This window comes from Cyrtonyx montezumae, unplaced genomic scaffold (genome assembly GCF_038088225.1).
Source record: "Cyrtonyx montezumae isolate F1298 unplaced genomic scaffold, pur_monq_1.0 scaffold_20, whole genome shotgun sequence".
NCBI lineage: Eukaryota > Metazoa > Chordata > Aves > Galliformes > Odontophoridae > Cyrtonyx > Cyrtonyx montezumae.
Window position 1 is genome coordinate 7,464,773 of NW_027071937.1, and position 14,812 is coordinate 7,479,584.

Genomic DNA, 14,812 nt, shown 5'->3' on the forward strand with positions numbered 1-14,812 from the left:
GGCACAAGTTGTTTTATTCTGTGTCGACATCTATAATAGGTCAGAAGAATGTCTCTCCAAAGGCAGAATAACCAGCTGTGATGAGAGGTTAAACATCTCTGATGATCCTTGGGTTCCCTTCCAACCCAAGGCATTCTATGATTCTATGATCTCAGATGCAGATCCCTGCATGGCACATACTTACAGCTGCATCCTCGTTTATTACTTGTTGCATGTGTAATTATCTTCTTCTTTTATTGTCACAGATCTGCCTGCTCCAGAAGGCCTGAAATTCAAATCTGTTAGAGAAACATCTGTCCAAGTGGAGTGGGATCCTCTGAGCATCTCCTTTGATGGCTGGGAGCTGGTCTTTCGTAATATGGTAAGGAAGCATTGTCCCTGGTGTTGAAGCCTTGCTTCTCATTCAGGTGAAAGATCCAGAATCTTTTACATTTATAACAACTGATTGTTCCATGTGTTACAGAAAAAGGACGATAATGGAGACATAACCAGCAGCTTGAAAAGGCCAGAGACATCATATATGCAGCCAGGCTTGGCACCAGGACAACAGTATAACGTATCCCTTCACATAGTGAAAAACAATACCAGAGGACCAGGGCTATCCCGAGTGATAACCACAAGTAAGCACAACCTGTATAGCTAAAGTACAACCAATGAGACAACTGCTGGTTGGTGTAGCTGGGAGTTTTAAAACAAAGTGAAATTTAACTCAATACAGTGCATTCTTAAGGAAATAGAGAGAAGAAAGGAAGCATTGGAGCTTTTGATTATGAAGATATGAGAAAAAAAATATTGCTTTCCAAATCACCTGTTTAAAGGGGAAAGGAAATTTATTTTTATCTGGAAGGTAGCTACCAGAATGCACTTTTATTCTTTCCTGAAAGGTACATCCACAGAAACTTGAACTTCTTTCATCCTGCTAATATTGGCATAAAGAAATTACTTAGGAAGGACTTTCCATTGTGTGGGCTCTTAGGCTTTCTGTTTGTCCTTGTTTTGGCATCCTCAAATGTTGATGAATTTAATTAATTTGTTTCTGATGAATTGGCCCCATTTGGCAAATAAGGAAGAAAGTAAATGAAGACAAGCTTCAGTTTGTAGAAGCCACTCATTTTAATTCTGTTCTAAAGCAATTAAAAGCCCAAGTAAGTGTTATGAATTTTCTGTTGACGATTTATTTAAATTTTTTAATAACATTTTCCTCTCATTAAAACAGAACTTGATGCCCCTAGCCAGATTGAGGCAAAAGATGTAACAGACACCACAGCTCTGATCACATGGTCCAAACCCTTGGCTGAAATTGAAGGCATAGAGCTCACCTACGGCCCCAAGGATGTTCCAGGGGACAGGACTACCATTGACCTCTCTGAGGATGAAAACCAATATTCTATTGGAAACTTGAGGCCACACACAGAATATGAAGTGACACTCATCTCTCGGCGAGGGGACATGGAAAGTGACCCTGCAAAAGAAGTCTTTGTCACAGGTGGGTGACAAGGCTAGGTGACAACATTATTCCCACACTGTTGGGAGCTGAATGTGATGGCCGTCAACATTCCTGTACTGTCTGCATCGTGTTGCTTGAGTTGATAGTCACTGCACCAACGCAGAACCTACATGAAAGTGGAGAAGGTTTTCCAGTGCATTATATACCTTACTGGCCCACCAAAACATTCACACCCTTCAAGTCTCTAAATACATGCTGAAAATGGAAATTATATTATTAAGTCACTTAGAAGCTTTTTCTCATCATAGCCCCAGATCAAATTATCAAATTCCTCTGGATACTTGCCTGTTTGCTGAGCTAAATATCTTCCATGGTTCTCCTTCTATCTAAGACTTTACTTCTGCCTGCCTAAATCCATAACAGATTAGCAAAGAACATTGGCCTTTTCCCTTCTTCATATCTGCCAATGATTTTTTTGTCTTTTTTTTTTTTTTTAAGATTACTTAGTTCCTTTGTCATCCTGGGAATGCTTTATGAAGGCTGGGTCCTTTCACATCCTGTCCAGGTTTGGATGCATTAAAGGACACAAGTGCATGGAGAATTACCTCCCATAATGAAGCAATTCATTCAGGGCAGGATTTGAGTCTTCTATAGGTGTAGATTGTGAAAGCCTACAAAGTGTTCACCTTTCATTTTTAGACTTAAAGGTTCAAGTTCTTTATTTTTTTTTTTCTTTGAAAGCTAAGGTATTGAAAAGGAAGATATTATTTTCATCCAAATATGTTTTCCCACAGTGATATTTTATATTTTGTAATAACAGTAATTACTGACGTTGAAAATGTTTGTGGGGTTTTGTTTTTTTTTTTGCTTGTTCCATTTCAGGAGACAAAATTTGAATCACTTCCACTGTGTTTTGTATTTATTTTTTTCCAAATCTGTAATAACTCGTCACGCTAAAAGAAATCTGCTTAATGTAGTTAAGGAGTATCATACAAGAAGGAACAGTGTCAGCTTCGTGGGTCACGTTCATCTTCTTCAAAGGACTGTTGTAAAAGACTGTTGTCATAAGAGAGTTATTCCTTTTAATTATGTCTTGTTTTATTTATTAATGTGCTTATTACAGACTTGGATGCTCCACGAAACCTGAAGCGAGTGTCACAGACAGACAACAGCATTACTCTGGAGTGGAAGAACAGCCATGCAAATATTGATAATTACCGAATTAAGTTTGCTCCCATTTCTGGTGGAGACCACACTGAGCTGACAGTGCCAAAGGGCAACCAAGCAACAACCAGAGCTACACTCACAGGTAAGGGAATCAAGAAATTGTTACTAATGTCCTCCTGATGCCATCACCATGGAGCACAGGAGCAAGAAATCCTTTTCATCACTGTATACAAGAGCAATGGATAGAGGTTACTCATTGCAAGAGGAAGCAATTAAATTAAAATACAGATGATATATATTTATACACCTACAGGTGGGTAAATAGTCAATGGACTTTCATACGCATCTCTGAACCCCTCTGGCCACTTGCCTGAGTTCTGGGTCTCATGTCTTAGTGGAGATGGATTAACATCTGTAAGATCAGGAGACTTTGGAATGTGCTAAGGATGGTGTTACTTACACCAGCTTGCAGCTTTTCCACCTGTATACAAATCACCATACTGGCCTGAAAGGTTAGATTATGGCACTTTTCCCATTTAATGTTAATGTCTGCATATACCTAGCATATAATTAGCCTAGCATACATTCAGAGTGTACCAGATGTCTATTCCTCATCTCTTAGGTTTGAGACCTGGAACTGAATATGGCATTGGAGTGACAGCAGTGAGACAGGACAGGGAAAGTGCTCCTGCTACCATTAACGCTGGCACTGGTGAGTAGCTTGATTCTCTTTTTTGCTCTGGAGGAAGTAAATCACCTGGAGCCACTCTAAGTAATTCTAAATAATTCTATGTAATGCTCTAAGAGATACTTTGGAGAGTTCTTGACTTTATTTTGGTACAAATGGGACAAAAAATACAGCCTGACAAAGAGTACAGCATCAGCAGCTTCAGCAGCCCTGACTGTCATTCAAATCCAGGGCTTTTCTCACAAAATCTGCTTTTCCCTGGGTAAATGCTCTGAGGCCTTAAATACTTTCCCTTCTTCATGCAGTGCTAGCTGAAGTGAACACAAATGGTGGAAATTTAGATTTAGTGAATTTTGTCTATGAAAGAAAAAATCCTTTTCCTCTACCTACATAAAAGCAATGGGACTTCTATAATAGATTCTCTGCAGATGTCTGAAAAGTTTTCCCAGGGCACTTCAGAGACACCTAAACTGTACCTTTTTAACCTGTAGATCTTGACAACCCCAAGGACTTGGAAGTCAGTGACCCCACTGAAACCACCCTGTCCCTTCGCTGGAGAAGACCGGTGGCCAAATTTGATCGTTACCGCCTCACTTACGTTAGCCCCTCTGGAAAGAAGAACGAAGTTGAGATCCCTGTGGACAGCACCTCTCATATTCTGAGAGGATTAGATGCAGGGACAGAGTACACCATCAGTCTGATGGCAGAGAAAGGCAGACACAAAAGCAAACCCACAACCATCAAGGGTTCAACTGGTGAGTAACAGCTTTCAGTGAGTGCCATGCACCAGGTCCTTGGTCAGTGACTGGTCTGAGTGCTCCTTCACCTGATTTTCTTGAGGATCTGTTTAAAAACATCCACTGCCTGCAAGGCAGGCTTAGCACTGTCTAGCGTGACAGGTCAATTGAGGAACAGTTGTGTTTAGCTCCATGTTCTCAATGATTTCTTGCTTCCCCTTTGAGAAGGCTCACAAAGAACACAGCTATTTGTTCTGCAGGAAATGCAGACCTCATCTTTTGTTTGGAGTGAGGCTGCTGTTTTGTACACTGTCTTATAACTTGTTTTATATTCTGCAGCCAAAATCTAGGAGGAAAAGCAACCAGAACCTTTCTAATATTGCTTGTTCCTGCCTAATGAGTTCTCTTCACAGCATGCCTCCACCCTTCATGCAGGGTCGACAGGGCTCAGATGTTGCCCTTTCTCAGTTTTTCATCCAAAAGCAGAAACAGGCTATTGTCACAAATCTGGTCACAGTCCCTGTTTCCAGTGGACACATGACTGTTTTATTTGTCTACAAAGAAGGAGTCCATTTCTTCCATCTCCATTTGCACAAACCACTCTACTTAAGTAGAATCAATGGACCGTTCCTTGAGTGAGGGTTCTCTGTGAAAAGAACCTCAAAGTTTCTTGTGTACAGATCACATCTCAGTATAAAACATGAGTGAGTCCTGAATCTTCAAGTGCCTTTAGCCTAAACCTTGTGAGGCACAGCCTCTGGTGCTATAAGGGAGCAGAGGCAGTGAATCAGAATCAGTGGGGCTAGAATTAGTTTCCTTCGCAGATGTTAAGGTTTTTAACCCTTTCCCCCCAAAGAACACCTATGAGATAAACGTCAGAAGACGTGGATTTTACAAATTAATATCAGTAAAGATCTGAATGGCATAAAAACAAAAAAACACAGTTAAAACACATAAAAGCAAACACAGTTTCATATTCCCAGGCAATACTCATGCCAGCAGCACCTGTGAATGCTTTATAGAGTCAGGTAATCCAGTGCAGGAGAGAGTCATATGGTATTGTATAAACTGCAGTAAACCATAAGTACTGAATTATTTATTTGATGCATAAATCAGGCCTGTGTCCAGTGCAGGGTAAAATGAGGGAGCACTGAAGCACGCAGGTACTAAAGGAAGCTGAAGATTTACGTGGCATGATGGAGCAGGCTTTGATTTTTCCAAAGTGATCTGTTTCCCCATCTGTCTGCAGGCTGAGCAGTCTCAAAAGCAGTACGTGTAGATGGCAGAAAGGCAGAAACGACATGCTGTGCAATTTCACAGTCTGGCGTTTCCAGCTCCAGTTTCCAAAGTTCCACAAGATGGCTTCTCTTTTTCTTTGCGTTTTTTGTTTGTTTTGTTTTATTTTAAAGAAAATCGTCTGGATGGTGCATTTGTTTTAAGTCTTCACTCAGAGCAGCTGGTAAACAAAGAGCTCTCTGCAGCGAGCTCCTTAGAAATGACAGCAGCAGCTGCCTGTAACCTGTCATTGTGGCCCTCCTGACAACCCAAACACACAAGCATGGGGAGGCAGAAGTGCTCTATTCTTGGTACTTGGGGGGTCCTCGAGTCCTCAGGGTAAGCAAAACAAACTTGTTAGTTCTCTCGCAGGGCTATGAGCGACCTCAAGTCCATTGTACTTCTAAGGAGAGTGCTTGGAGCCATCAAGCAGAGAGAATAATGATTGATGTGGGAAGTGCCAGCAGCACAGCTAAGCCTGGACTTGTCTGGTGGAGACAGTCCTGTTATTTAGAGAGGCATGTGCTGTCCTCGTGAAAGAAGGGAGACTCTGCGGTCTCTGAGATGCTTGAGAATGTTTCCTCTCAGTTCATTCCCTCTTGTTCAGTCAGGCTTTTTGCACACAGATACCTAGAAACATCAGGGCTTTTGTTTCCTACTGCTTATTTTAATTTGCTTGCTAGTGAATCATCTGTCACTGAGGGCAAGGCTTCTTCCTGCCCCAGAACTGATGCTCTGTTGGTGCCTTCTCCCCTCCCACACATACTCCTGATTATCTTTTTTTTTTTTGACCACAAGTGGTCAAAACTTACAGAGCTCACAAGCTTCCATCAAAGCACGTGTCCTTAAATGTTCCACACCATAGGATGGCAGCCGTACGTCACTTCTGTTTCCTCATATGGATGAAGTGCAGCTCCAGTTACAAAACTTCTTATATTGGTGTCTGTGATTCTACATTTAGGGAATGCTAAAAATTACACAGTGAGAAGGAAAGTCTGAAAATTTCACACTGCCATTTGCTTCCTTATAGCTCCACATAATCTAAACATAATGCAGGCAGTGACTCCTGGTCCAGAGGAGTGTTCTGCCCCTGGGAGCTGTGTTGCTTCAGTGGCCTTAGGGATGCAGGAGGATGAACTGAGGGACATCGTGGTCTGAAGGGTTACAGACCACAGCTTTAGTGTTTCATGGTATGCGAACACTGGAGCCTACACCAATATTGTGGTGGAGTACAAGGATATGTCATTGGCAGCTGAGCCCCCTGCAGAAGCCTTCCTGCCCAGAGAATCCCTGGGTGTTGTGATTGAAGGCCTCCAGGTGAACACTTCCTTTAAAATCAAGGTGTATGAACTGGCTGGAGGATAGCACTTCCCTCTGGGAGCTGTGACTGCAACACGTAGCTCCTTTCTGTAATGAACTAAGGCACCACAAACCAGAGCATCTCCAATCTGTTAGAGGTCCTTCCCATCATCTCACTCCGTTTTTGGTTTAGAACCACTTCAGAAAACAAAGTGAGCCACTTTGCTGGCTCAAGGGGCCTTTCTGGCAGCATGTTTGGAGAATGTTATGTGAGATTGACAACTAATCTGCAGAGTGAGCACGTAACCCTGCTCTGAGAAAGCTGAGCGGTCAGACTGCAGCTTCCTTCCATCTTCTTCTGGTTCTGGAGCCCTGCCTGCATAGCACAGTGCGGGTCCTGGAGGAGGAGGGATGGTAATACGTCAGGCTGTGGAAATAAATGAGTGAGCATTTGCAAAACCAAGTGCCAACCTCACATTCCTCTGCTGAAGGACCCAGATTGTGCAGCAACTGCTGACAGATTGTGGATGTGATAGTGTCTTGCCTCTGGAAATGAGTTACACATAGGAGAGTGGCTTGGAGAAGCAAGTTTTCCATTCTGTTGAATGTTTTTAAGAAGATTTATGCTGTTTACTGACGGCTTCTGTCTGTGTTGTGCATCATACCCTCTCCCTCTCCTGGCTTATTCTAGTCTCAGATGCACTGCTCCTTTCGTATGTAGACTCAAAGGAACATTAGGAAGAGTGATTAGGTGAGACAGTTTGATGGGAAACTGCAGTGCTGAACCCCAGGAAAATGGATTTACCAGTAAAGATTCTCCATTTATTCAGATGAGAGTACCTGGAATCTCAGATTTTTAGCAGTAGTTTCTGTAGTATTTCTGGACTCTGATATGTTTCAATGCTTTTCTCTGTGTTTAAACAGCTGGTTGAGAGAAGGAAAAGCTGTTTAGCCAAAGTGCTCTTAAAAGAACAGCAATACTTTAGGGGACCGTGGTTCTTCATTCCTCTTTCAAGGGAACTGCAGCGATACCCTGAAGTGAGGCTGAGCTGATTAGAGATTCTGCAGTGAGACTTGTTGATAGCCTCTCTTGGAAAATAATGTGAGATCCAAGAGACAGAAGCAAGAAATAATACCAAATACTCTTTGCACCATCCCAAGTAACCGGGGAAATGTCCTGGCAGGATGTTAACATTCTTCTTCGTAAAACTCCAGTGAAGCATTACAGTGAAATTCCTCAAAAGGCCAGCAACAGCAGTGTGGACATATTTTGGCCATATTCAGCCTGAAGATTTTACTAAGGGAATGATACTAAAAAGTATCCTAGTCTGAGAAAGAGCGTATGTTTGTTGTCCATCAAGTTCAATTCTGCTCAGCTTTCAACTCTTCTGCCTCTGCTACTTATTCATCTCACCACTGTGAATCAGCCTATCTGGCTGTCATCCACCCACCCATGGCTCCTAGAGCTCTGTTTTCTTCCCATCTATTCCCCTACTTTCTCTGTCGATTATTTGATCTCCATCCGTGTTGTCCTACAGTTTGACTGTTATCCAAACTTTCTGTTATCCATTCTGTAGATAATGCTCTGTCTGCTAAACATTGAATGCTGGTACTGTCTATGGCAACAGAGTGTTTTCTGTGTTCACATCATTCTCATTTTCCTGTCTGTAGTATGTTACTACAAAAAGTCACATATTCCTCTATTACAAAATAACATAATGTGTACTCACATGTGTTCATGTGTGTTTATATACACATGAAGAGTGTAGGCCGTTCTTTCTCATCCATAAGTTCATTAGCGGAGTCAGTTATTAAACAGAAGATAATTGTCAGGGATAAGGTATCTACATGCCATCATCAGGATGATATGGCAACTTCCTGTGTGGTGTCAAAGATATCACTGTAAAATTAACCCACTAGTGGGAGACTGGGAGAAGTATCAATGGGAATGGTCAAGCAAAATGAGGAAAAATGAGAAGCCAATTTTTAATGATGTTTCACAGGGTTTTCTCAAGGATTCTTAGCATGTCAGCTTAAGGACAGTTAGCTTTATTTCTTCTTTTTCCTTTGTATTTTTGGACATTTTTTCCTCTTTTTCCAGCTCAAGGTGCATGACAGTTCCCCAGTGGGACCATCTGTGACTTGGAGCTTCCTTGTATGTACTGATGCCTTTTTCTCCCCACTGGTCTGTTCAATTTGGTTATGCATAGCTCCAGCAGAAATACTCCGCAGTAAAGCCTATCTGACACTGCCCACTTTTTCCAAGTATTTTTAAGTATCTTTGAGTACTTCTTTGACTCAAAAGAGCCTAATGAACATGCTGCATGTCTTCCTGCTTTGTTCCCTGGGAAGATTACACCACCACCCTCGTGTGGTCAGATAACAGTTCTGGGAGTACAGTTACAGAGAAAGAACAAATGACACCAGCAATTCTCATGGCACATGTGCTGGTGTACTGACCGTGCTGCTATCTTCAGGCTGCACGACATGTAGGGCCTGGTTCAGTCACATGCTAGTGGAATTGAGAGCAACCCCTTTCCTAAGTCAAGAGTGTTATTAATATGGTATGTGTAATGTATAACAGACTTAAATACAGGTCACTGTCTCACAGACTTCACTCCTTGGAGATGAGCAAGAAATCATGCTTTTACATATGTACTTGTTCTGAGAGTATATTTTCAAGATAAAAATTCTAGATTAATTTGAAAACGTTTTAAATTGATCTTTCTCTTCTGAAAACCTTTTATTTTTTATTTCCTTTTTTGGATACATTTTGGAGACAGATAACTGAATCCTGAGAACATATTCATGCTGATCTGAATGACGGTGGTAGATGAGTTGCTTTCTCTTAATTGAATGCCATGAAGCATGAGAGCTAGGCAGTCACTGAGGTGTGAAATGATGTGGTTTTCCACTAATGAGGAGATAATTCTGCATGGCTAATTGAAGTGTCAGAAAAATCACCTGCCTGTTGCTGTACAGCTGTGATCAGAAACGCGTTTACAGTTTTCTACATCTCTCAGATTTTTGGAATCTGTCTGTGCTACAAGCTGCATTCATAGGTCTGTTCAGCATGTTGAAGGCCAAGCCTACTTCTCTTCCACCCTTCTGTATCTCTTTAAAGATTGCTGTAGTTTGTTTTGTCTTTTAGTTAAGGTTCCCCTCTCCTTTCTTATAAATTCAGCATGTCTTGAGGTTGGATCACTCCTCCAAGCATGTTTTTTTCTTGGGTAGGTGGAGATTTAGCATGGTTCTGCGTGTCTCATTTCTCAGTCTGGATTTGATATTGTTGAGATAATTGGCATGCATTCCGTTTCTGGTTTGGATCGCTGGCGATGACTGCTGTGCTGCAGTTGAGATAAAAGGCATGGTTGAGAGATACGGAGTTCAAATCCTTGCCGATGGAAGTTAGCAAAGTTCTTTGGAGGTAGCTGGAGCAGACTGATTTACACCAACTGAAGATGAATCCATCCATTTCTCTGCTGAAAGCATGTCGGCCGAACCCTGTGTTTAATGGTTGTGGCTCTCACTCTGCTGCTTAGTGTGGCTCTGAATGGGAACCATGTGCCTGATGCTGCTGCCTGTGCTTCTAGCTTGGATTCAGTCTCCAAAATAGAAGTACCCATGTCTTCTATGATCTTAAGAGCTCTCTAATGAAAGCACAGAAACTGTTTTGTTGCAGATATTAGCCGTCGTGCGCTGTATTTGGGGGGTTTTTATCAGGAAATTTTAACTTGTAATTTACCTTTGTTTAGCACATCTAGTCACAACACCTGGAGAACCAGACAGTACAACATCACTTAATTCTGCCAGTCCTGCTCCTACAGAGCTAAGTTACTTAACAAACCCCAGCACTGGTTCCCAAGCTCTGCTTTCGGTGCCCTCTGGCATTCCCATCTCAGAAATCACTGATGCTCTTCATGACTTTAACATAACTCACAGGACTTCCAGTAGTTTCACCCTGTCTTGGGCAGCACAGGATGAGGTATTTGATCAGTTCCTTATCACTCTGAGAGACCTGTCCAGTTTAAACAGAACACAGGAAATCTTTTTGCTGGGAAACCAACGAGAAACAGAAATTATCAATCTCACAGCTGGCACTCAGTACCAGATTAACCTCCGTGGAAGCACTCAAGGCCAGCTCTCTTGGGCCCTGGAAGCTCTAGCTGCTACAGGTATTTTCTATGGATTCATTAGCCACGTGTTCCTGTTCTGCTTTGCAATACGTTTTCTTACTGCTGTTCCACTGCAGAAATGCAAAGCTTTGTGAGTGATGCCTTCCTTCTTGTTTCCCCCCTCTCCCCTTTTATTTTTTATTATTTATTTATTTATTTTTGCATGGGATAGAATTCTTATTGCTATGGAATGAGAGCTTTGAGTTACGTAGCATGGACAATGCCCCATGCAGCTTTGAAGGCAACGTAGCATCACTTCTCTCTTTTCAAACTGCATGCAAAGAGAGACACTGATGTATCTGCTATTTACAGGGAGCATGAAAATAGCAGGATACGGCAGGGATTTATTGGGACTGTGGTCCAAAGCACAAAAGAAAGACCACGAGGAGGTTGCAGTTTGCAGCACTGGCATGAAAGTGGTGATGTTGAAGAAAAAAAGATTGCAACACATTGGGAGTATATCCTTCCAAAAACTTCTGCCTGTTATCCCTATTATGTGAATTTCATGAACAAACTGACCTCTAGCCCCAGAGCTCAACTCAACAAAGCACCAGTCTCGGACTTCATACCTGGAGAATTGATCTGGGGACTAATGACCATAGCAGACCACGTGCAAAAGAATTGCAGTTCATGCTGTGAGATAAGACATTCACATAGAAGCACAAAGATTATTATTGCACATCTAGTCAATAGTTAGAGCAGCTTTATCTCTCAATGGTTTGTTATCTCTTTTCTTTTTTTTTTTAAGTTAAGAAACATCATCCCTTGATATCATTTGTGATGACACTATGGTTGTTTTGTCATATATGTTGAATGCTTTTAACAGATGAGGTTTAAAGAGGTCTTCAACCATCCAACTTGGTGCATGAATTTATATGAGTCTCAGCCCCTTGACAGCATGAAGGGATCGGGTGCACTTCTGTTTCAGACATGCATGAGACATAATTGGGAGGTGAAGGGGCATCTTGGAGGTGAATGAAACTAAGCACTCTTCAGAGAAATGTGAATTGCTTCTAAGCTGTGATGGTTTCTTGTTATAATCATGCTTTAACTTGAAATATTTTGCCTTGCTTTAACTTTTGCTTAGCTTCATTTTTGTTTAAAGTTGATGTGTTTATTTCTGTTGCCACCAAAAATCATTATTTCTGATACAACCAGTTGTTCTTCTTTCCACTTTCTCTTCTTTCAGCTAAATGGTGCTATCTTGACATGATTCATATTTTAGCTCTGTGATTGTTCTGCTCCTGATAAAGCTAAACAGCTCCGGATTCCTGCGTTCTTTTGTTGAACATCATTGTGTCATTTCATAAACAATCTCTTCCTTTCTGACAGGATGAGAAAAGCTCGTCAGGACTTGGAGTAGTAGTAATTTACTATATATTAGTGAATTGCACTAATGGTAAATGGCTGCCATCCTTGAAACTATCTGAAACAGTTCTGAAAATACAGCTCCACCTGCCTATGTAAAGCTATGCAAGAGTCACAAAGTAGGCTTTATGCTTTTTCAGAGAGATGTATATGAATAAAATTAAGCCCAGTTCTCTTTTATTTCAGGGCTCCCTTACCCACTGACTCAGAATATATGCAAGGCTTTACAATGGAAGTTTAGAAAAGAAGTATCAGATCCATTTCCCTCTGTGCACCTTCTCTTAGAAATGCTCAGGAATGCAGACTGAGATTATTTAGCTAGACTTTGTTCTTATTATAATGCTGATGTGTCGACAATGCAAGTAATAAATAAAAGTGCTGGAAGTGCCAGTGGTTGATCATGTAGCAAGTCCAGGAGTTGAACTCCACAGTCCTTATGGGTCAGGATATTCTATGATTCTGAGATTTTCCATGTAGGAAGAAAATATGTATTACTGTGTTATTTTCCCATGAAACTACTAGTTTTAAGTAATCAGTTGTATTTTCTCAGCATTGGAAGACTTGCTGTTCTTGGTGGGAAACAGACCTAAACATTCAGATTTAACAACAGCTGAGGATTAGTTCTGATGGTTCCAAGTTTCCCAAGCCATCTTTGTGGTGGCATATGAGAATGTTGATTTCTGAGAAGGCAGATTTCAATTTTAGATTAGTATCTCTGAAAATCCAAGCTTCTCTGCCTCCGGGAAGCCTTTGCTGGCAGAATAGTTGAAGACATGCAGACATAAAGAGGTTTTCCCTTCTTTGCTGTTTTGGATTAGAAATAGTTTGGAAGAATAAATAACATCTTTCAATTAAAAGCACAACCATCTGAATCCCAAGCACTGGAAGCTCAAAGTCTTTCTAGCCTTACAGCAGGCATTACTGCAGTATTTACAGCCACTTCATAATGGCAAATGCCAAATTCTTAAAAGCTGCACTAAAGTGGTTGCAGTAATACTTGTATCATAGGGAGTTGCAATTAGTATTTGCAAAATACATCCAGCTGTAAGATGGTCTATAAACTGCTTTCTGTGAGCAGTCTTTTAGCAGTAATGTGATTATTATTTACTATTATGGTTCTTTTCTTACTATTCTGTCTTGCCAAGTCTCCAAAGAGACTTACAAGTTACCTGGGGCAGCTGGGAATGTAAATGTGCGTGGGGGTACATCTCTGCATCTCTGGCTTCCAAATGAAATTCATTAACTCTGACAGTCATTAAGTAATACCTCGTTGCCACTGGTCTGTAATCTGAGTAACTGACTGACTCTCTGTCCTTATTCAGAGGAAGAACCTGAGCTTGGAAACTTATCGGTGTCAGAGACTGGCTGGGATGGTTTCCAGCTCACCTGGACAGCAGCCGACGGGGCCTATGAGAGCTTTATCCTTCAGGTGCAGGAGTCTGACAATCCAGAAGAAACCTGGAATATCACAGTCCCCGGCGGACAGCACTTTGTGAACATTACAGGCCTCAAGGCCAACACACCTTATAACATCACACTTTACGGTGTGATTCGAGGCTACAGAACCAAACCCCTTTATGTTGAAACCACGACAGGTACCTTTCCATCCAGGCTCACGGTTCCCTTTCGTTGCAGACAGGGACACGAGCCAGAGCTATTGCAACTGCTTGACAAAGCTTGCTCACTTGGTCTGCTTTGCATGGGTGCACTGAACTCATTAAAGCTTGGCTGAACATCTCTGGCGTGGAAATGTCTCATGATCAGACTTTCCAAAAGGAGTCTCAGTGCCCCCATGGAGCCATTTGCTTTCAGGAATGCTCTTTTTACCCCTCTCAGAATGGCTTGTTTTGTTCTCTTTATTCACTTTTCTGCTAGCTGACGCTAACTGCAAAACCCAACTGGCTGTTGTACATGCTTGGGAAAGTCCAGGTTGCCTTGTGAAGTTATATTTGTAGCCCAGATAAGCAAAACCCAAGAGCGTGTCTGAGTTCTGCCTTTTGCTATATACAAAATTACACACCAGCTTCTGCATAAATAGAACATTAAGGCCCAGGGCCTTCTATGTGTTCTCATATAGAGAAGAACATGAGCAAATTTCTGCCAAGAGTATTATTATATATTGAGCCTCATAAGTTCAAATAATCAGATTGTTCTGAGAAAGATACAATGCAAGATGGCCACATCATGCCATTTGGCCACACGACCAAAATACCGTGGCATAAAAGTGACCTGAAAGAAGGAAGGTAAACTTCATGTCATCAGAAGCTTCAGTGAGACTAATCAAGAGCCACAGACATAAATTTCTGTCTGAACTTGTGAAACACTGCGATTTGGATAAAGGCTTGCTTATCATGAACTTCTACCATGAGAAGCAAATTGAAACATCTGTCCTATGGAAAGCTCAGAGAGTTTTCCAGGAGTTAGGATCACTGTAATGAGCAGGATATGAATTGACAATAGAGGGGCACCAGTGGCTCATCCATTGGGTGATTCATCTGGTCTTCCTTACAGACCTTGCAACCTCCTGCCATTGTGGGGACAACCAGAGCTTGCTCACATTTACATTTCCCAAGCACTGATTACCCAGCATAGAAGGGAGTAAGAGTAATTGTAAGAACAAAACAAAATGAAAGCATTGTATTCAGCAAAGCATTGT

The 14,812-nt window shown here is 41.6% G+C and overlaps 1 protein-coding gene across 1 annotated transcript in view; it reads left to right on the plus strand.

The window, feature by feature from the left end:
- TNC (tenascin C) overlaps window positions 1-14,812 on the plus strand; it is an 83,532-nt gene that overhangs the window by 46,623 nt on the left and 22,097 nt on the right. The window contains exons 5-11 of the mRNA XM_065737626.1: window positions 246-361; window positions 464-620; window positions 1,217-1,486; window positions 2,571-2,756; window positions 3,237-3,326; window positions 3,794-4,057; window positions 13,479-13,751. Coding sequence (XP_065593698.1) covers window positions 246-361; window positions 464-620; window positions 1,217-1,486; window positions 2,571-2,756; window positions 3,237-3,326; window positions 3,794-4,057; window positions 13,479-13,751 — 1,356 coding nt within the window. The remainder of the gene's footprint in view (window positions 1-245; window positions 362-463; window positions 621-1,216; window positions 1,487-2,570; window positions 2,757-3,236; window positions 3,327-3,793; window positions 4,058-13,478; window positions 13,752-14,812) is intronic.